The sequence below is a fragment of the Bactrocera tryoni genome, chromosome 2 (assembly GCF_016617805.1).
Source record: "Bactrocera tryoni isolate S06 chromosome 2, CSIRO_BtryS06_freeze2, whole genome shotgun sequence".
NCBI lineage: Eukaryota > Metazoa > Arthropoda > Insecta > Diptera > Tephritidae > Bactrocera > Bactrocera tryoni.
This window is the reverse complement of record NC_052500.1, coordinates 12,429,334-12,455,886: the sequence shown is the minus strand read 5'-3', so window position 1 is coordinate 12,455,886 and position 26,553 is coordinate 12,429,334. Positions and strand designations below refer to the sequence as shown.

Sequence of the window (26,553 nt, the reverse complement as noted above, 5' to 3'; positions counted from 1 at the left end):
TACTCGGATCAGTTTTGACAATGTCTAGAGATATTGTAGAATTTAATAAGACAATAAAAAAAATTTTGAAACCCGTAAACCCATATATCCCCTTAATAATAATCCTTTCACCTCATAATAAAAAAAATAATAAATTATAATATTAAAAAAAAATATTTCAAATCGGGAAAGCGTAAATTAATAACAAAAAACTTCTTAATCAAATAAAACAAATATATGCCTTTTTTGTGATGTTTTTCTGTAGTTTATTTTTTATTTTTTTACATTAAGATCTTATAATTCTTTAACGTTCCATAAATACCCATTTTTGTTTTCGTTCCTGCCAGCTGCTGTTTGATAAATATTTCATAATATTATAAATTCGCTACAACTATGGCTTATATCAAATACCCTTATACAACTAAGAAGAAAAATATGTGCTAAACGTGCGCCAAACATTGCTGTTGTTGCTCGCTACTAAGCTTTTTTTGATTTTTTTTGTTTTAGGTGTTTTTTTAACATATGTATTTTTCCTTTATTTTTAAATAAACGCAATTTTCTTTGAGTCAATGAGATGGACGTCCGCTGGACAAATAGTTTACTTTTGATTGTTGAACTGATGGATCGCTGGCAGCTGATAGTTGCTATTGTTTATGGAGCACAAACTGCGAGCCCTTCAACTAATCCCAGCGCGCTCTGAATGTGTTGATACGCTGTAAAAATATATTTAATATTTAGAAAAATGCTTGACAAGTTGATCAACGAAAACTATAAACAATTGCAGAAAATAAACAAAATAAATGATAAAATTGATTAGTTGCGAATGCCTAAAGGCACACAATTAATGGCGTGGCCAATAATAACAATTGATATATGCATTCTTTGCATTTACACAATACTAAAAATGTATATACATGCATATATAGTATGTGTGTTTGTTGGTATAAAATGGCTTCACACTTGTGTGTAATTTCGCAAATAATTTTAACAAAAATATTTCAAAATTTCTTAATGAACTATTTGTGTACGGGAACTCACCGAAAATCCTTTGGCTTGGTGGCGACACAGCAGGCCGCTGCTTCGTTGGTATTCGCATATTTGTCGAGCGTTGACGTCATCTAGAAGCGAATAATTCAAAATTATTACATATATTTGTTTTGTAATTGCAGCAATGTATTTTGCAATAATAAATACAACAAATGTAAAATAAAATAAAATTGGTAAAATGAAAAATGTTTGAAAAAAAATGCTTCGAGGAATTAGAAAATTCCAAGCTGCTTGTGAATACATTTTAGCATTATGATGATTTTCATATTTGCTATTAATTTTACAGCGCTAATGTGTACATATGGCATATACCATATACCAAACATATGTATGTGTGTATCAGCACTGCGTTACAAAACTGGCTGGAAATATTTCTTTCCCTTGACAGCGCGCCAAAGAATGTTTCGCTGCGCTTTGTTAATTTAACAACTAATTTCGAATTTTGTTTCAATTAAACTTTTTTCATTATATCGCTGGCGCTTCAAATTGTATTTTGTAGGAATTAATGACCTAAATAAAGCTATTGTCAAAATCCATTAGGCCACTTGTAATGGAAAACATATGGAATTCATTCGAAATGTATGCACTTGTAGGTTTGTTCAGGCACAAAAATATGTATTATAGATGTATTTATATTTGTATGTTCATAAGTTTGTATATACTATATATAACGAGCATTACGGGCTTTTGTAGTCGAGTGCGTGGCATATCGACATTTAATTGAATTCAATGCGTTAAAAATCAAAAAATATAGATTTTTATTTGGATAAAAGAAAATGGTTCTTCAAGTGAATTTTAAAATATTTGTAATTCTCAAAGCGTTTTAAAGGGTTACATTGGTTTCCTCGGGTTAAAAACAACCTTTTTTCAACAATTTTTTTCGCATATAAAAAATTAAATATTTTATTCGAATTTTATTTGTTACAAACATACACTATTAACAAAGATATTCTGAAATTTTTGGAAAAAAATATTTTAAACTCGGCCATTGCGACGCCATTTCCGGTGACCCCTCGGAAAAAATATACGCCTGCGACGGCAGAATAACTTCTTAATGGATCGTCTAAGCTGAAAAATTAGTGATTTAGTTGAAACCTTAACATAGAGCTTGGGCAAAGGAAACAAAACTGAAAATTGGATTTTTGGCAGCTACTTTTACAAAAAAATTAAAATTTTAGTGAACATTTCGTGAATTTTTTTTCAAATAGTTGACCTGTGCAAAATTTCATAAAGATCGGTTCTCGAGAAATCTTGCCAAACCGATTTAAAAACACTGTTTCGAGTAAAACGCGTTTAAAGACGGGGCACTGAGTCCAGCTAGCCTCGATCGACCAAGTTCTTAGGCTGTATCTCTGAAATTATCACACGTTGGATCATTGAGAGCGGTGGAATATGTCCCGTCTCATCCGGCTGAAGGCTAGACATTTGAAAATACTAGCGTCTCATTATCCTCTGAGCGTGCTCAGCTTTTCGCCAAATTCTGAATACTTTTGCCATTTTCTGAAGATGGAATTTTAAGGGTAAGTGCCCTGCGATGACCCCATACAATGTTACTAAGCTCACTTTTGTCTAGAAGTAGGAGCTTTTGGTCTGTCCACCATCAAATTATGTCTCCAACTACGCCCGAGTGGACCAGATGCCCAGTTGACTACCTGAACTATTTTGTTTCACAATATTTTTCTGCAACACAATTGTAAACTAAATGCCACGCAATGTTGCATGTAAAATATGAAAAGTAAAATGTACATAAAAGAGTACATAAAATGGCTATAAAAACCTAGCAACTTGCTATTAAACGAAGATCACTGATTTTAAGAGCCACTTTGTCTGCCAACGACCTAGTAGGTGTTGTTTGCAAAATATATGACAAATATAAAATCTGACAGTTAATTGTTTGCAAATTTATTGCTGTCATTTTCTTCACAGTTCGCTCAGAAAGCATAACAGAATTTATTTATTAGAAACTACAGCTTTTATATGCCTATAGACCTGCTCTGTTGTAATATTTTCGTATTTATATTTATACTAATAAATAAGTAAACAAATGTGTACCATTTGGTTGACCATTTTTTGCCATTTTTCCGCTAGAGACATTATTCCATCAAAAAATAGCGAATTTCTTCATTAAGAATTTTCACTCATTTTTGAACAGCTGTACAACTCAACAGTTCAACTTTCTTGAATTTAATTTTTTGGTTAAATGAAGCTTAAAGCCTCACCTTTCCAACACTATATGGTATGACACAATGTTATTGGTAGAACTGGAGATATACGACTGCAACGACATTGACAAAATACGAAAAGACTTTTTGGACTACTCAATATTTCTGCATTTTATGACATTTGACATATGTATGTAACTGTAGTTGGAAATTCTGAGATACAAAAGCAGTGGCTTGCTTGCTAATGTCTCTGCTGTAATTTTCCTGTATTTAGTTAAAGTCAGTTGCAAATTCTGTAGTGTAAGAGCATCGTCTAGCCTGCCGACGTCACTTTAGTCATTATTTGCAAAAGACAGTTAGTTGGCTGTTGTTGTTGTATTTACAGTTTTGCCTGGCAATTGTTGAGATTTTCAAATTCCACAGCTGTTTTTGGAGCTCAATTTCTTTTAGCAACAACAAAGCTTTGAAATGTTTACCATTCGGTGTCGGCGGCTTAACCTGTCACCATTTGGCGTCTGCTGGATTTGTATAATTTTCAACTTTTATTTCAAAAAGCGCACAAAAATTGCATACAGAAGTGTAGAGAAGACTTTTAAATATATTACGCTGCCAATTTCTGTATTTTTAGCTTAGGAATTAAATATATAAAGACAAAAAAAATATTTTCTTTTAATCTATGCCACGAAATACTTTGTTTTTCTGCTGAAATTTACGACTTCTCCGCAACATTTTAGTGTCGGTTTTTTAAATATAAAGAAACGCTAAAAATACGAACAAGTGACATATGGGTTATTATAGCAAACATGCTAACAATAAAAAACACTGAAAAAACGCCGACTAAAACTAACGAATGTGAAAAAAAATTAAAAGTAAAAATTTTAAAGAAAAACAAACTTTGTGTATGAATTTCAATGTTTTTCTTCAAAAAAAAAAGAAAATAAAAAAAATAAAATAAAAAAATAAATACACTAAATGCTAAATTCTTCAAGCGCAACAAACATTCTAGGAGGAAAATTTCCAACGAAAACGTGAAAAGCCGACAATGGACCAATCTAAACGGAGCAAGACATTTTACTACGTGACTAAAAATATGATTTATATATACACACATACAAATAAATATCGGCAATAAATAACGAAAAGTAAAATATATACATTTTTATGTATTTATGTATATATGTATATCTATATATCAGCTGCTATTGCACACGTATCACTCAAAAAGTTGACAAATTTCGTATCGAAAACGTTTCGAAATGCTGTTGAAAGCATTTTGGCAGCCGGATGGAACCAATGCTGCGCTGCAATGGTGTGTTCCGAATCGCCGCACGCTTGCACGGTTCCAAATTATGCAAATACATACATTCGCATAAGCGTACATAGACAAAATGTTTGCATGGATATTTCGAAAGTAAAAAACGCCTCATTAAATTTGATGATTTTTTGAAACGACTGAAAAAACAAATATATTCGAAATCATGAAATGAGTGCATTAAACATCCAAAACAATTTTTTTTTTTTTGAAAAATCAATAATAAAATTTCGAAAACTTGGCAAACTTCCTGCGTATATTTGAATTATTAATAAAAAAAGGTCTCAATTTCGTTTTGATTTCGAGTGCATATCAAAATGATATAATTTCGCTATTTTTAGCAAAATAATCACAAACAACTTTGTGATTTGCTTACAGCTGCTAGCCCTCACGAGATGAAGTCACGCACTGGCGCAAGCGAAATATCTTTATTCACACCAAATGTCTAACTCGGAGGTTAGTACTTACTTACTTAGCTGACAATATAGACCCTCAATACCTCTATAATTTTTTTGTTTTAGTGTTCCTAACTGGTATCGACGGTCCGCTAAACTTGCTTTCATACCATGTATGAATTGTTTATTCAACTTTCCCATAAGAATCCTCATTCGAAAGCTCTGTGTAATCGGATCTTCGTAAATCCATCGTATAGTCCAACGACAACCTTATATTCTTGGCATCAGCATTTAAACTCGATTATTCGAATATGTGGTTAGTTTCATCTCAACTCCTGAGAAATATTTTTAACAGATAAGTCCGCTTTTGTTACACTCTCTGATTCTATTTGGGGTCGGTGATAAAAAATGGTTTCAGAATGCCAAATGCCATGAGTGGAATAAGACTTTGTGGAGCATCAAATAATTTCAGACGATGACTTCTTATGGATCATGGATGTATGGCTCAAAACTTCGGAACTTGGAAGGTTTAAAAAAATCTCAGAAAACTCCGAAACTGTAATAGGAAAGTTGTTTAAACTTCTTAGGGATCATTGATGTATGATTCAAAACTTCGAAACTGTAGTAGGGAAGTTGTTTAAAAAACATTGACCTCGTGAGCAGAGAAAGATTTTGACTTTTAGCTTTAGTATGTACATAGTCTGTACGTATGTTATTTCTACGAAGAGTTTAACGGCATCGGTTCTCAAGGGGAATGGTCACAGTGGATGCAGTCTTGCGAGTTTACGATTGGATCGGTATCTAACTTCAAAAAAAAATAGTAACTTCGAAATAAACTTAGGGTATTGAAACCTTTCCTAACCTTCCATGTACATTTCCAACAATTTAATTCTTTTGATACAAAATGGAGATGGAATTTTACAAAATATGCCAACATTTTTTTTTAAGAATATAGTTAATACTAGTAATAAAATAAAAAAAAAATTAAAAAATTAATTTAATTTTTAAATATATTCTTTTTAATTTAAATAATTTTTTAAGAATTTTGTAAGTTAAAAAAAGTTATAAAATAAAAAACTAAAAAAAATTAATTTAATTTTTAAATATTTTTTTATTTATAAAATTTTTAAGAATTCAATAAGTTCATACTAGTAATAAAAAAATAAAAAATAAAAAAATTTAAGTTAAATAAAATTTTTTTTAAATAATTAAATTCGACTCACCTCATTTTCTGACTAAACGAACGCCATTTCTTTGTTGACATTTGTCCTTATTTTACGAATTTTAATGTTATTTGGAATTGCTTTTACGCGTATTAATTCTATTATGTAAGATGGTGTTCTTGGTGTTGCCAGATTACACGATGATACCGTTAATTAATTGCTCCAAACTATTTTCCATGAATTTGATGGTGTTAAATAAAAAAAAAACTGACGAAAATGTCGTACCCAACATACACAGGATATGTATGCTTGTATGTATGTATGTGTGTGTGTATTTTAAGTGCGGGTGCCGACAAAAATATTAATTAGATGAAAATCATGTCTAGATGCTGCTATTATTGTTGTTGTTAATAATAACGCGTTGGTGTTTTAGAAAACGGCTTCATAGAAAGCCCACAGCAGGCCCAACAGGAAGACCAGGATGAGGAAAGTGGTGAACAGACTCTTGGCTTCATTCATGTTTTTGCTGTTGTTATGTTGGTTTTTGTTGTTGATTGATTTTTAAAGCTATACGATATGTGTGCGAAAAATAAGTATAAAAAATTATAAAATTTTTAGATCAAAAGCTGAGTTTTTGGATTGAAATTTAAATACTTTTGCTTATGCTTAAAAAATTAAAGAAAATTTACAAAAAATAGCACTATTTTAATTTTAATTCGAAATTTTTATGTCCTTAGAGATGATGCGTATGTTTGTATGTATGTATGTGTACGTATATTAATTTTTTATATAAATATTTTTGGGTATTTAGCAATCACGCACCGCTAACGGTAAATAGCTTAATTGATCGGATCACACCGTTCGTACCGAATGCCTCTGAAAAACTGGCAATCGCATCTGCAAGAATTCTCCACAATGACCGGCGCCGCTTAGCAGCACACCGCACGGAATCGTAACGGTATTGAATTGAAAGTGTGCCGGCGGCAGCCAAAGGAATTACATATGCGCACAGCGCATACCTATATATGTATGTATGTATGTACACTTGTACATTTGCTATAAACATAGAAATATTAAATATATGAATTTATGTTCATATGTAAAAGCCTGCGAACTGGCGAACTGTGTGGATTTGGCCGAAAATATTTAAATATGTATCTATTTGTATGTATGTATGTCCAACCCATACAAACACACTCACACTTCGGCCGCAATCATGGGATCATTGGCGAGCTTTCGTTGCTTTCCAACAAATCCGCTGCTTTCGTCGCGGCCAAGTGCGTGTGTACGCCGCTTGGAGCACGAACGGCTTGCCGGCGGCCTTTAGCCAAATACCGTTAGCAGCGGATGTGTAATGACCGAGCAGGCGTTTGCCGATTATTGACATGGAATTGTGGCGGATCGGTTTTGATTTTGTGTGGGCGCAAAAGATCTTCATACAAGTTGTTGCACATAAAATTTTCACATTCAAAAGGAAAATGCCAATTTCGTTTCATCCGCTGGCAGTGAAAAAAAAGAAAATAAACAAAAAAAATGGTATGCTCTAGCAAAATTGGAAATAAACGAGCGAAATTTTGTACAACACAAGCTTACGGAGGCTGCTGTAAGGGATTTTTGAGATTTTAAGGCGTTAAGAGATTTTTCAACTGTCTTTATCAAGAGGATACCCACGATTTCTCATGTTATAATGAACCGATTTAGATAATCTTCTTTTAGACTTGCCTATGACCGGCTAGGTCATGTCGTCCGACGCAGTACCCGCCGGTGGAAGCAGAGGAAGAGGAAGACCTCCCCTCCGTTGGAAGGACCAACACAATCGGCCTTCTGAGTGTACTATTCGCAACATCATCACCCATCTTGAGACCCATCATTCCTTATTGGCTAAGATTCGAACGAATAGACTACGTCCAGCACGTAGTGAAGAGAATATAGCTGCCGTAGCTGGGTGTGTACACGAAGGCCGTGGAGTGTGGATTCGGCACCGTTCGCAGCAACTCGGACTGACGTATGAAATAACTTGGCGCATTTTACATCGAGATCTTAAACTGAAAGCATACAAATTACAGCTATATTCCCGCATTTGGAACAAAAAGCAACCTGAAGAGATTCAAGAGCTGCCATTTCAGCCAGAAAAAACAAGGTTTGGTGTGGTTTGTGGGCCGGTGGAACAATCGGTCCATATTTCTTCAAAATGATGTCCGTGAGAACGTAATCGTCAATGGCGGCCATGATAACCGACTATTTGTTGCCTGAAATTAAAGCTCGTGATCTCGGCGACATTTGGTTTCAACAAGACGGCGCTACTTCCCACATATCGGATCAATCAATGGATTTATTGAGAGAACACTTCAGTGAGCAGATAATTTCACATTTTGTGCCGGTCGATTGGCCACCAAGATCGTGTGATATCACAACGTTAGACTTTTTTCTTTGTATATATGTAAAGTCTAAAGTCAATGCGGATACTCCCGCTTCGATTCAGACCTTTTAGTTAAACATCACGCATGTTTTCCAGTTACCAGCCGAAATGCTCGAGCGAGTCATCGAAAATTGGACCCAACGGTTGGACTATCAGAGACGCAGCCGGCGCAAACATTTGAAAGAGATAATCTTTAAAAAATTAATGCCAAAGAATGTTCTTTCGAATGATTATAAACTTTCCTCATTCAATTTTAAGTTTCTGTGTTTTTCTTTAAAAAAGTATGGAACCTCGAAATGGATCATGTAGACGGTTGTACGTAATTTTTTGGGTAATTTACTAAGACAACTAAATATTATATTATGTAGAGATGCATCCAAATAATTTCCAATTTCCTTAGATAACTCTAAAATATTTTTCTGTAAGTTTATCGAATTAATTATCGACGTATGAGATGGTTTAGGGTTCAAAATTAAAAATTCTGACATTGGTTACTGCAAAAGAATGATATATATATATCCACCGATCTGGCTGCTTATGCCACATAAATAATATATGATGGAATGATATTTCAAAATACAAAACTCCCATTAAAAAATGTACGAAAAAACTGCCAATTAAGAAATTTAGTCAAATACGTGCCCACACTGTCAAAATGACTGTCATTATGCTAAAGAAAGGCTGACAGTTGACAGCTGGCTGTCATTTCTAAATAGAAAAACAAAGTTTCCTTGTTATGCGAATATTAGTACTTAGAATAGCAGCAACCCTCGTACATTTTTGTTGCAAAAATATCTATGTGTTCATGTATGCCAAAATTTTACGAAACTCGCATCCATTGGTGGGAGCTAAACCTCTGGAACTAGAACCAACATAAACACAAACAAAAATAAATATGTTTTTACATACATTTTCTTGAGGTATTTATTTATATGGTTCGAGATTTTCTCATTCTTTTTGCCGCCCCATATAATTATATGCATACATATACGCCTAACGAATAATTTTGACGTATGCTCACCATTATAATTTGTTTACAGCATAATGCGGTAATCATTTATATAATTTTCGCTTTATTGCTTTATTTGTTTAAAAATAATATAGTTTTCGACTCCCCGTTGAATTAGAATTTTTTCGTTGGTTTGTTTATAAGAACTCAATTATCAATTTCAATTCCATTAGTGTTTATAAAGATTGACAAATTGATTTGTGCATATTTAATTGGCTATCCATCGCATTAGCAGCGTGTTGCCGAAAAGTTGAGATATAGCAGAAGAAATGTGAAGATCTCTTGGGGTTTAGTAATTTTTTTTAATAAAACAAAATAAGTATTACTGAAATTTTCCTTTCATGCAAAGAAATGAATGAATGAAGTGAATCGTGAATGTGTATCTGTATATGTATATGTACGTATAAATATATATATTTTCTGTATATAGTTATTTTTAGCTTAAACTCAAAATACCCTTAAATAAACCTACCTTTTCTAATACTAGACACTCCATATCCTTTATACTTTACGATCGCAAGTAAGACACCTGTGATCGCTGTTGTTGTTTTTGTTTTGATTGATTTCCAGCTTAAAAGATGGCATACAACAGCCAGAGAAGGATCAGTAGCACAGCCAAAATGGCAAAAGTGGACATCAAGCTACGGACTTCACTCATTTTTAACTGCAAAATAAGAAAAAATTTATGATAAAAATTTTACCTAAGAAGTCTTATTTAATTATTTTATGAGTTCAGTCTACCAAATATACATGACAATTGCTGCTAATCAGTCGAATTTATTCTCAAATTCTTTAAAATTATATTACTTGCTGCCAACAGACTTGTTCTGTAAGCAACTGGTAGCGAAGTCAGCTCTTAGACTGAGGGAATCCTACCTATTATCCGCCAGTAACAGGGGCCATTCTATAATACTTAGTAAGTTCTAAACAATATGACGGATTTTCGAAACCCTATAGAGAACGATGGGAAAGGTCCAAGGTGGACAAGTGCGCAGGGATAAGCATCTATACAGATGTGTGCAACCTAGATATTCCAGTGAGAGATGGTGTCTTTTCAGATACTACCAAAGTCGTCTTCCATTCACCAGACCACTGCAGTGTTTTCCAAGCGGAGATCACAGCAATTAAAGGAAGCCTTCATGTTCTGACAAGGAATGTACTCACAACAAGGCTTATGTATATTTATATATACAGATTGCTAGGCGGCTTTAACATCACTAAAGGCTCTTAGCGCTTCGACAAAGTTAGTGAAAGAATGCATTAACCTCTTAGTGAGTCTAACATCTTATTTCACGATAAACCTGCAATCGGTTCGAGGTTATAGTAGGGATAACTAGCCAGAACAGGCATAACGCTACAATTAGAATGCAGAAAACAGGGAATTTATATGCCTAAAACATCTTCTAAGCAAACCTGAGGATTTGTATAGGAAAAGACATCGCAAATATCGATCGAGGGTTTCTTGACGACTTTTCAGAGTTTGCACAGATAAAACTTTTCGTACTGACATCATCAGAAACAATGTATGGTTCACAGAGGAGACAATAGAGTGATCATAAAGACGTGACCCTTAAAATTAATTGTGGAATATTGATAGTTAGAACACATTTTTGTATTACATACTGACAATTATCGATAATACTTCTTGCATTGAAAACTTTCTCACTTAAGGAGATATCTTTAAGAAATTTGGCATGGGTTTTTATTTAAGTCAATAATGCAATCTCCATAGAAGTCGTTTAGATTGGATCACTATAGCATATATACATAAGTAGCTGCCATACACTGACGCAACAAAATCAAGTGCCTCACGAAATATTTTGAATTTGTGAAGGGTATTATATGTAGCTTCGTTTTTTTCTTGTTTTTCATTAATAGTTTCATTCATAAACTAACTACTATTTTAATGCCCGTTTAAACTCTTTTTCTTCGTTCTCCTCGAATAATAAAAGCTTTAGATATCACAAAGCCTAGAACATTTTTAAACAGATGGATTAAAGAGTACAGGATTGTCTCAAGTTGTAGAGTATATGATCGTCATTATAAGATATATTAAAAAAAAATTAAATGAAGGAAGTGAAAGTCCCAATTGATTTTTCTAATAAGGAGATTTACTTTCTACCTTTTTGTAAGAAAAATATATTAACCCAAAATAACATGCAAGTAAAGCAACTGAAAATTCTGTCAGCCAGTTCTGGAAAGCGAATATTTCTAAAAAAAAATTTTGAGATCACTTTATCATAATTTTCAGTTCATTATTTTCAGTTAAGATCAGTCAGATCCAATAAATAAAGAAATACTGAAAAAAAAAACAATTTTTGTTGTTTTTTGTTTTGTTTTTTCAGTAGCAGAAAATTTATAATGGAAATATCGCAGAATTCGGCAGAATTTATTAACGCCGGCATAATTTAATAAATATAATAAATAGAATATAAATAATAAAATTCCTCAGTAGCCTTTACAACGAAACTATTTTAAATATTTGCAATATACAAGACAAATTTATGAATCAGTCATCTTTGATGTGACCTTCAAGTTTTCCTTAATCTTCAGCAATAAAAAGTAGACAAAAAAAAAATTTATTAAAAATAAAAATTATGAAATTTCTTGAAGCTTCAAAAATCTCTGTTTAATATCTGTGGTATTCCTTATTCGCGCACCTAATTATAATTTTAGCTAATTAAAAGCTTTCATACGCTCTTTTTTATGAGAAAGATAATCATAATTTATAAAAATATATAAAACTCGACATTTGGACTGATTTTATTGGAAGCGCGCCAAATATTTGCGCTGCTACCTTTTTGTTTATATAAAAAAACCGAAAATTGTATTACTTTTTGAAAATCAAAGTATTTAACTTTGGTCGACAGAAGCGCTTTAAATGGCGGGCCGACACCCACACGACACGCGCGCTGGCGAAAGGCGTTTAAAAAAGCAGAAATTGTATAAAAAAACGTTAAAAACGCAAACGGTATGCAAGTACAAGCAATAAAGTTGGAAAATTTGCATAAAAATCGAAACGAAATGCCTTTGCGTTAAAGAGTGGCAGGAAGCGGCGGAAAAGTTTCGGTTTGCTTTTTATTAAAAAAAATTATTAAAAAAATATATAATTTTTCCCAAAAACAAAATTTCCTTTACATCCAAAAAAATAGGCAAATACATTTTTTTGGATGTAAAGGAATTTCTTGCAAAAAAAAATATAAAAACAAAAAATTATTTTTACAAAAAAAATAAAAAAAATAATGTTTTTCTAAAAATATTTAAAAAACAACAAGTTTTTTCAAAAAAGATTTCTCTTACATCCAAAAAAATATGCAAATAGCATTTTTTGGATGCAAAAGAAATATTTCTTGCAAAAAAAAACATTTAAAAGAAAATTTATTTTTACAAAAAATAAAAAGTTAATGTTTTTCAAAAAAATTATTTAAAAACAAATAATTTTTATTAAAAAAATATTTCATTCAATATTTCATATTTTACATCCAAAAAAGTATACAAATAAACAATTTTTGTATACTAAAGAAAAATTGCTTTATTATTATTATTATTAATTTATATTTTTTTCAAAAAAATTATAAAAAAAATAATGATATACATAAATACCTAATAAATTTAAATAAAAATAATTTTTTAAAAAAAATATTTCCTTTACATCCAAAAAAGTACACAAATAAACTTTTTTACATACATATGTACATAAAGAAAAATTTCCATTTTTTTTGGAAAAAAGTTTTTTTATACATACATACATAGTATATGCATTAAAATTAAAATATATAAGTAAAACATTTTTGAATGTAAAGAAAATATTTTTTGCAAAAAATTTAAAAAAAAATATTTTTTTCAAAAAAATTATAAAAAAATAATGGCTTTCAAAAAAATATTTCCTTTACACCCAAAAAAAATTTGCATATTTTATATTTATAAAATATAATATTTTTCATTGGCGCCGCCTTAAGTGAGACCATTTAAGTAACCATTCAGCGGGTCTTATATAAAAAAAGATCGTGCATTAATATATACAGCTACATAATATGAGATATATTTGTATTTTATATAAAAAAATGCACCGTTAATTTTATATTCAAAAATATATAATTTTATAATATACATATGTATGTTTATGTATATTTTTAATTAATTTTATAATATATATATTATTTTATATTCTCACACACCTTTTCTGTAATTCACACTTGAATTGAAAAAAACTTTGAAACTTTTTTTTTGATAATTTGCTCTGAGAGCTAACAACTGTTGGTTTGAAGACTTCGGGTCTAACTAAAAATCCTTTGCATCTATATGGTTCAATGCAGGGGTAAATATTTTCAACAACTTTAACATTCACTCAAGTGCTATACTCAAGCGCCACAAATACATACTTATAAATAAATATATATGTATTTACTAACATTTATGCACATAATAATACACATACTAGATTTAAGATGCTGCAAATTGCTTCTTGTTTTTTTTTTTGAAAAAAAAAAAAAATACACCAATGTATAAACATTTTCCACACACTCTTGTGTTTAGTCAAATCGATGTGTGTTAAAAATTGGCAAGTAAATAGACTAGAATATAAAATAGCATTAATTAACAATAGAAAAATGGAGAAATGAAACATTTGTGGCCAACAACAAGTACAAGTATGTATGTATGTATGTGGTTTGTCCAAGCGACACTTTTGTGTCAAGCCAACAGCAAAAGATCCATTGCATATGAGCAAGCAAGAAAAGTAAAGAAAAAACAATAAAAATCGACATAAATATGTGTACATGCAGACATACATACATGCATGCATACAAACATTCATAAATATATTTTATACTTTAAAAAATATATACTATATTAAAGCAACTAAAAGTAAATAATTCTTTTTTGCTGAAAAAAATAAAGAGTACCTAAGCAATATATTAAAATTGTACAAAAAAGTGTCAAACTTTTTTTTCATTTTTTTTTCTAACCAATATATGTACTTGCCAAGCACACGGTTGTGTGCGGCATTTTTTGGGCGCGTCCGGTGTCAGTCGCCACATTTGCGTTAATTCTTTTTTCGTTTTGCTTTTCTTTTTCAGTTTTGAGTTTTCTATGCCTTAGCAGGTAATTTATCGATCGCAAGCGGCTGCGTGCCGCTGCCCGCGTTGCGCATAAATAAGCCACACCGGTGGCCAACTCACCGTCAAGCACACACTTGCAGTTGGACAGGAATTGTCGCCGATTGGGTGGCGTGCCAGCGTTCACATCGATCTATTGTCGATTTCGCCAAATGTTTACCCGAGCATTTGACGCTCTAATAGAATTTTGAATATGCAGCAGCACCTCGCACTCGGCTAAAAGCAATTTATGCATTCGCAATGCGATTTTTGTGACTTTTGCAATTGCACAAACGACATATGAATATATACATACATATACATATGTATAATATAAGCGAGAATTCCGGTGTACATATGTTTGTGTGTACAAATACCTTACAAAAAACAGGACCACATTATGGACTATGACCAGACCATGCCACGTTGCAACCAACCCTAGTGACCGAACATGTCTAAACGTGGAAGTGCCAATGCTTAAAAGATTTCACGCCTCGATGTGAGGTGATTTCGAAGTCAGAAGGTGACTTGAATGGAAGCCGACTGCCAGCTGGCTCTATGTACTATATAAGAACAGCAGGTACCAAGCCTGATCAGTGCTTAGGTGACGATCACGGTGCGAAGTGATGTGGCTGTGATGAAGCTGGCTGGCAGCTGGCTCTATATAAGTAAAGCAGGCACCGTGCCTGGCCAGTGCTTAGGTGAAGCTCACGGCGCGAAGTGATGTCGCTGTGATTAAGCTGGCTGGCAGCTGGCTCTATATAAGTAAAGCAGGCACCATGCCTGGCCAGCGCTTAGGTGACGCTCCCGCCGCGAAGTGATGCCGCTGTGATGAAGTTGGCTGGCAGCTGGCTCTATATAAGTAAAGCAGACACCTTGCCTGGCCAGTAATTAGGTGACGCTCACGCCGCGAAATGATGTCGCTGTGATTAAACTGGCTGGCAGCTGGCTCTATATAAGAAAAGCAGGCACTGTGCCTGGCCAGTGCTTAGGTGACGCTCTCGCCGCGAAGTGATGTCGCTGTGATGAAGTTGGCTGGCAGCTGGCTCTATATAAGAAAAGCAGACACCTTGCCTGGCCAGTGCTTAGGTGACGCTCACGCCGCGAAGTGATGTCGCTGTGATGAAGTTGGCTGGCAGCTGGCTCTATATAAGAAAAGCAGGCACCGTGCCTGGCCAGTGCTTAGGTGACGCTCACGCCGTGAAGTGATGCCGCTGTGATTAAGTTGGCTGACAGCTGGCTCTATATAAGAAAAGCAGGCACCTTGCCTGGCCAGTGATTAGGTGATGCTCACGCCGCAAAGTGATGTCGTTGTGATGAAGTTGGCTTTCAGCTGGCTCTATATAAGAAAAGCAGGCACCGTGCCTGGCCACTGCTTAGGTGACGCTCACGCCGCGAAGTGATGTCGCTGTGGTGAAGCTGGCTGGCAGCTGGCTCTATATAAGTAAAGCATGCACCGTGCCTGGCCAGTGCTTAGGTGACGCTCACGCCGCGAAGTGATGTCGCTGTGATGAAGTTGGCTGGCAGCTGGCTCTATATAAGAAAAGCAGCCACCTTGCCAGGCCAGTGCTTAGGTGACGCGAAGTGATGTGATTTGAAAGTCACGAGGTCACTTTCTTTTAATAAAACTAGTCCAGTTCTGCATCACTTGCGGTTAGATATGTAACCAAGTCTGCTTCCAAGCATAGTCCATTTGAACCACCTGGTGCTTAAATTTTTTCGGAGCAGAAACAAAAATAAATAAATTTATAGCACAACAAATGCCCATGCTATGTCCATAATTGAAAATACCGTTAGGTATTTCTATATATTCCTATAGAGATTGTATGTATGCAAGTATATTTCGTATTATGAATTAAAAATATTTGTTTAAAGAGTTTAAAAATAATAAACTCAACTACTCACATTTTCTAAATATTACTTTTAAAATCTTTGAGCATTGTTTGACAAGTATTTATGAGAAATTTTCCGTTATTTATAACAATGAACATATACCCAGATATGTATATGCGAAGATTGTTTACGCCCAAGACTTTAGCGCGATCGTGTGGATCACATTTTTGTACATAGTATTATTTCTTAAAGCTATTAGCACTGTCCATAATCCTAAACAGCTGTCAGCAACACATTTCCAAAAAACAACACTACTAGTACCGTATAATGATTAGCCTTAAGCTGAGTCTACCCTGGATATCAATAGATAAACGAACACGTCCACACCCATTTTGGTAGTACATATTGATCGTTTTTGCTGTCTTCATCTGACCAAATTTAACTAGGACAGGTTCTTTAAACTAAACTAAGCCAAGAAAAAGTTATCAACGAAATGGTGATTTGAAATAGTCAAATAAGCAAAGAATCTCAACATCAGTTAAGAATCGATGCAACATATTGTGGTTAATATTTTCGGTATGAAGAGACTGAAGGCCATCCCAGTTGAGGTTTATTCCAAGTAGTATATTGACCATTGCCCATTGTAAAGGCATTAATAATGATTTTTTTTGTCATTCCGGGTGAAATTTGATCAGTTGGTATATATTTTCATGAATCAATGATTCTTAAGCTTTCATTCAAGCACCGTCTCGTAAATTACTTGCCTCTTAAAGGCTTCGCTTTTCTTTACTGGCAGCGCGCAAGTGGTTTCTTCGCTATTTGGCGCAAATTCGAGATACCAATTGATCTGATTACGAACTTCTCGATTCCAAGTAGCTTGATGCATTTTTTTTTCCTGAAATCTCCAGAAGGACATCAGAATTATGCCTGACAGTGAATGAAATCACAAGTCGTTCTTTTTCTAAAAAAAAAATTACATATCACTGTATCTAAAAAATCTTAATTATTGACAAATCTAAATCCTTCGATCATCACTTGACCATTACCATATGTGAAAGTTTCTACTCGATCAATTTAGCTGTTTCGGAGAAATTTTCCACTTTGTTTATCAACAAAAATACTTCATTCATTTCTAGGCTTAGCACGTCGGCTTTGATTCGTAATATCACATATAAAAACATGATGCTGAACACTTTTCTCGAAACTCTCAAGGATCCTCACAATGGAAAGAGTCATTGTCGAACTTCTGGGTCAGAACTTTTTTAAAACCGGCATGATTAGGAATTGGAAAAAGTGTTAACTCGGTTTTTCGAAACAGAAAATCTTTTTTTTTTAATAGCATAGCTGATTTGTTATATATGTATGTATATATGTTTTTTGAGTTCTACAAATAACTTAGACATCACACTTTGATTAGAGATGTAATAAGGCTGACTACTGCTAGTTAAACCCTCAAATTCATATTTTTTATATACATATGTATGTATCTACCGGCATAAGCAAACACAAAAACAACGAAAACAATTACCTACGAATCTATATTTGTACAAGAATGAAGTCCATCATCATTTTATTCATTATTTTATTCATCAACTACACGTTTCTAAAGTAAACAAAACTCTTTAAATAAACATTTCAATTTAAAAAATCGCAATACAATATTTGGAAGTCAGTCAAAAATAAAAACATATTTTTAAAAATTATTTTTATATAAAGCAATGACCCAAAAGACATGAAAACAAAATATAATGATGGATTATCCACTAAAATTTCAAGATCTTAAATTAAACACATGCTATATATGTACTTAGTATACTAAATAAATATATTCTCTGATATATGAAGATGTGCATATGTATGTACATAGCTCTAGTGAAGCATAAGTGCTCGATTGCATACCCCGCCCATATGTACGTGTAATACATACATATATATTTCTTCCTAAGACCAATACAATTAGATATTCTGATTTTTGAGAAAAATACGGCGTATTGCACCCACCCCGTAGTGAATGCTTTATGCCAACTGTTTGTTCGAATCGCAACTCTCAAAGACTTAGTTTATTGTTGTTGGCAGAAATCATCCCTGAAGTAATTTCGAGGTATGGTGCCGAATTCTCATAAAACCGTATACAAATTCGGGTTCCTTCCGGTTACTACTGTCATGTTTGCCTGAGAGTTCCGAAATTTTTCAGCAATGATCAAAAATAAATTTTTCCGATATTTTACTTTTCTTTGGATCCCTGATATGTTTGGTGGTGCTTGTCTTTCTATGGTATTAATGATTGTTCTTCTTACTATTGTTATCTTCAGAGATAAAGCGTTTAAAAAAGTACACTTGCCGCAGATCTCCAAGATTTACATTCCCAACGAACCATCCGAAAACTAGTATAACAGTCTGTAGATATTTGTATGTGTATATGTATACTATGTATGTATGTGAATCCCTAAAAGCAGCAAAATAAATACAACCAGCACTCTCAATTAGTGAAACATACGTCGAACAGCTGGCAGTTGTCATTAAATCAATTTGCATGGAAGTCATGATGCCATAAATACATATGTACATACATATGTATGCTGACCATACTCGACTCTACAGCCTAAATGGGTTTACCGCAGGCAGCATTTGGAAGACTGTTTGCTGATTTTTCACACATTTACATATGTGATTCCGGAGGAGTCACGACCAACGCGTTCGCTTATCGTCTGATTTTGAGTAGTTCATAGTTGCTAAGAGGTACCCGATAGTACTTACTATACATACATATATATGTATATGAACAATATATGAACATATGTTTACATATGTATATTTTTATGAGGACATTCTGAGATCTGTATATTCTCTGGTTTATATGCATATATTTTCTCATTTTTCTATGAAAATACATACATATACATATATGTATGTATGATAGCAAAACAAATTTTACGTCACAAATCAAGCGTTCAAGCATAGCATAAGTAAAAACACAAGCATAAAGACATCTGCAAAAACAAAAAAATACAATTGGTGGGTCAAGAAATTACTTTGCACATTTTTAGGTGCTTGCTGAGATTTACAGCCGACAAGTAAGAACTTGCTTTTACGATTCGTAGAATTTGCTGCATTCAGTGTGCATTAGGGTTTGGTCGTGTTATCAGGTACCGAAATCCGCCAAAATGTTACGATAATTCTCTGGCAGTAAAAATTCCGTAATTTGAATTGAAATTCAATACTTTTCAGCAATTTTAAAATGTATACTTTCCAAAAAATATATCCTCGTCCAGGTATAAAATCTGTACAACCTTTCTATGCAGTAATGATATGTACACAAGTACATATGCGGGCGTGTCTGTGAATACGTAAGCGCTATTTGCAATCACAAAGATTATTCAAAGTCTTGAATGGATAAAAAAACGAATCAGCCAAATTCATAATTATGTATTTCTTCTCCTCCGATTACCTGTACTTATATGGACTCAAATCTGAATTAACAGTTTTAATCTTTTTTTTTTAATTTTTGATTTTTATTTAAACATATTTCCCAAAGCAGCGCATTGATTTTTGTTTAAATTTAACAAATCAATCTTACTAAGAATAGAACAGTGAAAACTTGAAATTGAAATTATGTGATACGATGGTCTTCATTTAAAACATAGAAATAACCTTATTCATATATAAATTTATAATTAACAGTGTTACTATTTCAATGCCGAATTACCATGAGAAGGATATGCAGGAAAAGTCGTATATTTATACATTATATTTGTGTGTGTAATAATTTTTTATATATAGATGTTAATTCATCAACTAATACAATTAAGTTTATTCCTCATTGTCGGAATACCAAGAAAGGCGTTCTTCGTAGAACTTTATTACCATTTGTGGAATCTTAACATTAGCAATAGCTGCTGGTACCATTTCAGCTTGATCGACACCCTTAAATTGAATAAGGAACGTCAAGCCGCCGCTGGAATCTGAAGCGCCGAGAATTTTTTCCGCTTCTAAACCTCTATCGAAACCAGTTCGTTCTGAGGTACGCGATGAGACATCGGACACTGACTCATTGTCCGTTTCTGATTTTAATGAGTCCCGGCGCTTCTTCTTGCTACCTGCTGGAGGCAGAGGCAAATATTTAAAAATTCAATCAATAAATGGTATACAACAAGGGCTTACCGGACGTTTTCTCTTCCGACTTGCGCTTATTGCCGGCTGCACTGGTGCGACCACTGCTACTGGCTTCCTTTTTACTGGATGATTCCTTTTTTTCTGATTGTTTGCTGGAAGCTGCAGGCTGTATAGTGAATGAATGATAAATTACACATTTTAGTATGTTATATTTACATTGAATATATTTCTTATTTAAAAAGATATAAACACATACTAAACAGTAAGAACTAAAAAAAAACAACAAACATGTCAACACGGATGAGTAGGATCTTGGGGAAAAAAGAAGAGGCAAAAGAAGCGATTTTTGATCGATGTGATTAAGAACCGAGATACTAGTTGTGTATATAGACAGACGGACATGACTAATCCGTCTGAGCTCGTCAAGCTGATCATTCACAAATGTATACTTGTATTTTTTATAAGGTTTCCTTCCGTGTGTTACAAACACAATAATATATTTGTACAGTGACACTCCCTTTAAACCATAAAAATTTTATTACAGAAACATGACAAAGAACTATATCACTAATGTGATGAAATTACGTGCAAAACCCCATTCGGAAAATTAACATTATGAAATATGATAAAGTTAAATTTTACTTCAACCGACTACATAAAATAAACTCGGATTAGTTACATACATAACTTTAAGCGGCAAATACATACACTTCCCGCCAAATTAACATTAATCATCATCAAACAATTATATACACATTAAAATGAATTCATAAAAATTTTACCTCTTCTTTCGCGCGATCTGCTTCGTACTGCTGTATTAAATCTTGGCAATCCAAATTTTCTACAGGTTCCCATGTATTTTCTTCCTCAGGATAACCTTTCCATTTAAGGAAATATTCAACCTACAATGTTTTCAAAGCGTTTTTAGTATTCATATTTTTAATATATGTATATACATAAAAGTAAAAAACGTACATATGTTAATGTGGGTATGATAAACTACTAACCTTTCCTTTACGCACGCGGCGCCCACAAATTTTTTCGACTGCATACTCCTCTTCTTCTGATGACTCGGCAGCAGCAGCGTCTGTGGCAGCCGTTGAGTCAGATTTCTTTGATTTCATATTTGACCGGTTAGATTTTGTACTTTTCAGAATAATGTCGATATAAATCGAAGAAATATTATTTTTCCTTCCTATTTGTAAACAACCAAAGACAGCGAGTTATTCGAACGTCGTATTTAAATTGTAAAAATGCATATTAGTATGAAATCGGTACAGCAACGCCGTTAAATGTATTCATTTCCACGCAATATATAAGAAATTATATCAATAGATTAGAAACACTCCAAATATTAAATTATAAACAAAGTTTTACTCACAAATGTTGTGTGGTTAAAATTTTTAAATTATTTTCACCTAAAATTAACTTTATCGGCAAACAAATATTTGCACACCAGCAAAAGTTGTAGTGTTTAGAAGAAGAAACGAATTCGGCGTGGAAAATGAAGCGCAAAAACGTTATGGAAGGCAACGCTCTAAAATCCAGGGTTGCATTGTAACTTATTCTCAGTGTTGGAAAAGTACAAATATCAGTTGTAAATAACCGAAAGAAATTTTTATAAATATATATAAATAAAAGGTTATAACCTTTTTTTATTTAAAAAAATTTAATGAAATTCAAACAAAATAGTATCAAATACAAAATTATTTTTTTTCAGTGTTCATTTATGGTATAATTAGCGTTAATGACCTACGGATACATATCGGTGATGCTATTTAAGTCAGAAAAGATTTTTATATATTTGCTTTAATTTTTTGAAATTACTTATATTTAACAAACACTTTAATTTCCTTTAAAAATAAAACATGGGCGTACTAATACAAAAGATTACATTGATTAAGAAATTAATTCATGTGGCATAAAAATGAATTATACGAAAATGAAATTGCAACAGTGGATGCCACATTCAGGCGTAGCTCTTAATTATTTCGAGAGGGGTCGATGCTGCAATATGAAGCTTTTAAAACCGCCTTTGTCATATTAATAATTGAAATAACGTAACACTTAATATAGAAACTATTATATCGCATTGCGGAAAAAACGAAGTATGTATCGAATGAAAGTAAATGACCATATCTCTTGGTCTCTGGAATTTTCAGCATTAAATTTAAATAAATGCAACTTTTCTGAAAATATGTAAAAAATAAAATACTCAACTAGTATTAGACTTTTGCTTATAGTTTATTATATAATTAATTATCGTACTATCATCAAATTTATTATTTTTTATCAATGTGCTTTTCTTGTTGATTTTTTATATCCCCTTTCTAATATTTCATTTTCAATTTTTACATTTCCCTTTCATTAAATGAGTACTTTTGTTGAAAAATTCTTTACATAATACACAAGTTTAGCTAACATTTCTTCCATTCACTCTTTCTGGGCGCTATACGGTTATTTCCACCATCTGTTGCACACGATTACAGAATTCGTGAACTAAAGTTATGTGGTACTATAAAAAAGCATTTGTCGTATAAATTTTTCAATTGAAAATCGGGGAAGGATAATTGCTACGAAATTGTAGCATTTTTACAGTACTTATTGGATTTTCTGGTCTACTTATTGCTCTTATAGAGCATGTTGAAATTTACTGTACATATTGCCATTCTAATAAGCAGCAATTTTTTTTAATTTCATACTTTTGTATTGTGTTGATTTTGTAGATTTATATTTTTCGTGAGTAGCATTACTGCACCGCAAACTCTATAAAGCGAAATATTGTTGTAGTTCCAGTAGTTAAGTCATCCTCAACATGAACACATTTGTTCCTAGAAGTCTGTGTACCGCTGCCGGAGGTTTTGACGCTTCGCCACAAAATTCATCTAATTCAAAAATTATTGATTTAAATATAAAAATGTTTGCACTCAATTTCTTTTTTACAACTCACTAAACGCGTCTGGCGTCGTTCACGACATTGCTCATACTGGTGCAGCAAATTGGGACATCGCAAACTGATGAATTCTTCCGTTTCCCAAAATAAGCCAGGTCGATCTACATAACGCAGCAGGAACTCCACCTAGTAAAATTTAGAAAATTATTACAATTTTAAATAACTTGTTGCAAATTGTCACCTTTCCACATTTATTTTGTTTGCCTAAAATGCACGCAACACCATTCTCAGGGAACTCTTGTACACAAAATTCTTCCTCGTCATCTTCTGATGTTTCTACAGCTTGTGGTAAATCTTCTTCTTCTAAGAGGCCGCTTTGAGTAGTGACATTACTTTTATCAAAGGAACCAGCAAATGTTAACGGATGTTCCTTTAAGTAATCCTGCGCATCCTCTATCGTTTTAGCTATACTGAAAGTACCTTCCTCTTCCAAATCATCTTCATCATCTAATTCCATTTCATCTTCAGCTGAAGTACCTCGCTGACTACTACCTGACGAATCATCCCCTCCACCGGCACCACCGCTGCTGCCAGAGCTGCTACTTCCAGCCTGACTTGCTTTCAGTTTTTTCTTCTTTTTCGGAATCACTCTGTTTCCACCATCATTTTCCTTAACATCTGGATGAAACCGCACTTTTTTTGAACGATGATCATTTTCATCTTGTGCACTGCCACCGGAAACTGACGCCGCAGCTGCTGCCGCCGCCGCCGCCGCGCTAGTACTAGGGCCTAACGAATATAAAGCCGCCGTCGCTTCATCGACGGACGCCTGTTCACACTCCGGCGTAGACGAAGCTGACGAAGCCGATGATGCGGACGAGGTGGAATTGGTGTCGTCTGCTAATGCTTTCTTATTCGCACATTCAGCTAGAGTTGTTTCCTTGAGGTTCTTGGAGATCTGCTTAACTTTTGTTTCAAAGGCATTACTATTGTTGCTGTTGCTGCTACAATTACTGCTGCTATTGGAGCTGTATTCACTAGGCGCTTCGGCAGCATCGTTTCCTGTATTGTTGGAAATGGCTATTTTTTCATTGCTGATTACGGACGTATTACTTTCTGCCATATCCGAGTTTATAGTAGCAATATTAACAGTTTCATGCGCATCAAACACTTGTGCGGTGTTTGTATCATTTGCAATTTCAGCGATGTGAATTCTTTTGTCAAAATTCTCATCAATGCGGCTGCTATTCTCCTCGAGACTATCGCATACGCCATCGCCTGCACTTTTCTCAGTCTTGTTTTGGGAATTAATGGAAATTGCAGGTCGATTTTCAGCTTCAGTATCCGATTTTTGTTTATCATTTCTATCGCTAATGCCTTGCGCTGGCAGCGCCGTATTCGCTGTTGAACCCTCACCTTGTCCAACATCATCTACTACACATTTCTTCTGTAAAGACTTATCCAGCGAATCACTGCCAGCCGAATCGTCATTTTTGGCGTCCATTCTAATTGGCGCCGTTGCTACAAATCTAAACGCACTTGTTGTTACCAAGCTAAACTCCCCGCACCGCACCGCGTCTTGATGAACAATTCCTGTTCAAACCTGCCAAATACCCTATCGTATTGGGACTACGAACGAAGGTACTGACGTACGAAGCACCTCAATGATGTAAATGAATTTTCGCCAATGCTTGTTTTTACACGTTTCCAGAATATAAAACACGTCAGCGGGATTTTTCCTCTAAATTTTTGTGGACTTTTGTATGTAATTTACGTTTCTGGCCTAATTTTCCTTTGATTCATGCAGCAAGAGGTGAAACTTTGTTTAAAATGTTTTTGACGTTTATTCGTGATTTTTTTGACACCGCTTAACGAAGATGACACAAGGCATAAAAGACGAAGATAGTGGTAAAATGAAATTTAGAAATATTGCATATGTTGCTAGAAATTGAAAATGTTGAAAGAAACTAAAAATGTTGCTAAGTGGAAGAGGCGTTGCATAATGGCTACTTAAAGGGGGTCAAGAATTCTTTTGAAGTTTGTAAAACGCTAGAAATGATTTAAGCAAATAATGCTTGTTGCGGAAAAATCTTTTATATATAAAAAAAAAATAATAAAACAGTACACTTTTAGGTTCCACAACTTCCACATAAAGTTGTAAACAATGCTCATGCTTTTTGGTAATAATTGTCATACGTTAATATTTTTTTATTTCTTTTTTTTAATTAACCCGTTTGGAAATATTTTAGTTGTGTTAGCCATAGAAAATGATATTATGCCTCTGCTTTCAAAGATAAAAAGTAGTAACAGTCTGAAAGTGTTTCAAAATCTAACAATAGCAGGAATTTTTATAATTTCGTTGCTATAGTAAAACCTATCTACGAGAGAGGTAATTTGATATAAATTAAATTATCGAATGCACTGTGGATCGCTTGATAATTCCTAATAAGCGCTAATTTTTAACTTACATTTCAAGATATCAAAGGATTCCCCCCTTTTAAGAATAAAATTCATTTTATTTGTTCTTCAATTTTTTTTTATTTGTTTTATTAAAAAGTTAAGAGCAATTTAGTCAAAGAAAACAATTGGCTTTTATAAAATACGCTTATTTCATTTTAGTACAAAAAAGAAACAATATGTTTTAATTGAATACAGAAAAACTAAAAATTTCAGATAGACTAGACGATTTACTTTTTGCTTGCTTAGCAGAATTTACATTAAAAAAATCGTTATGTAATTAAATATATTAAAAATAAATTAATGCAAAAAAATTAAAACTATTAAACAAGTAAACTCTGAGAATTTCAATGAATGCTTAGAAAACGTTCGCCGACGAAGTTTTCAACACAAAAAAAATTAATTCACGACAAAAATAAATAATTTACACGTTATTTTAAACAATTTAGAAAAGAAATACTTTTTTGCGAGTTAAACTTAAACGCGTTTAATACGACTTTTTTTGGTTTTGTAAAAAGAAACGAAAGGCAATAAAAGTTAGCAATAACGCAGTACACAAAATAAAATCATTTAAATAACATTTAAAAACGAAAAATACATAAGTTTGAAACTTAAAAAAACGGAATTATTGCAAAAACACATATGTATTTGTATATATATACATTCTACAAAAAA

The 26,553-nt window shown here is 33.2% G+C and overlaps 2 protein-coding genes and 1 long non-coding RNA gene across 6 annotated transcripts; all 3 read right to left on the bottom strand.

Moving 5' to 3' along the window:
• Positions 1-223: 223 nt before the first annotated feature.
• Positions 224-10,146, bottom strand: LOC120768342. Of its 2 annotated transcripts, none has more exons than XR_005704750.1 (4): positions 9,959-10,146; positions 6,119-6,625; positions 1,018-1,097; positions 224-692 (listed from the first exon to the last, which is right to left on the bottom strand). It is a non-coding gene; the product is annotated as an uncharacterized LOC120768342 (long non-coding RNA). The 2 variants fall into 2 exon arrangements; XR_005704749.1 differs by lacking the exon at positions 9,959-10,146 and adding an exon at positions 6,881-6,932.
• A 9,873-nt stretch (positions 10,147-20,019) lies between these two features.
• On the bottom strand, positions 20,020-22,034 carry LOC120768178 (heterochromatin protein 1). Of its 3 annotated transcripts, none has more exons than XM_040094742.1 (5): positions 21,910-22,034; positions 21,536-21,723; positions 21,311-21,430; positions 20,577-20,694; positions 20,020-20,515 (listed from the first exon to the last, which is right to left on the bottom strand). In XM_040094742.1, the coding sequence occupies exons 2-5, from the start codon at positions 21,650-21,652 to the stop codon at positions 20,226-20,228; spliced, it is 645 nt and encodes a 214-aa protein (XP_039950676.1). In that variant the 5' UTR covers positions 21,653-21,723; positions 21,910-22,034; the 3' UTR covers positions 20,020-20,225. The 3 variants fall into 3 exon arrangements, with proteins under 3 accessions (XP_039950676.1, XP_039950678.1, XP_039950677.1); XM_040094744.1 differs by having other exon boundaries at positions 20,020-20,512; XM_040094743.1 differs by having other exon boundaries at positions 21,947-22,013.
• A 1,072-nt stretch (positions 22,035-23,106) lies between these two features.
• LOC120768176 (prophage side tail fiber protein homolog StfR) lies at positions 23,107-25,293 on the bottom strand. The gene is made up of 3 exons (XM_040094741.1): positions 23,663-25,293; positions 23,479-23,607; positions 23,107-23,413 (listed from the first exon to the last, which is right to left on the bottom strand). The coding sequence occupies exons 1-3, from the start codon at positions 24,923-24,925 to the stop codon at positions 23,360-23,362; spliced, it is 1,446 nt and encodes a 481-aa protein (XP_039950675.1). The 5' UTR covers positions 24,926-25,293; the 3' UTR covers positions 23,107-23,359.
• Between the last annotated feature and the right edge of the window lie 1,260 nt (positions 25,294-26,553).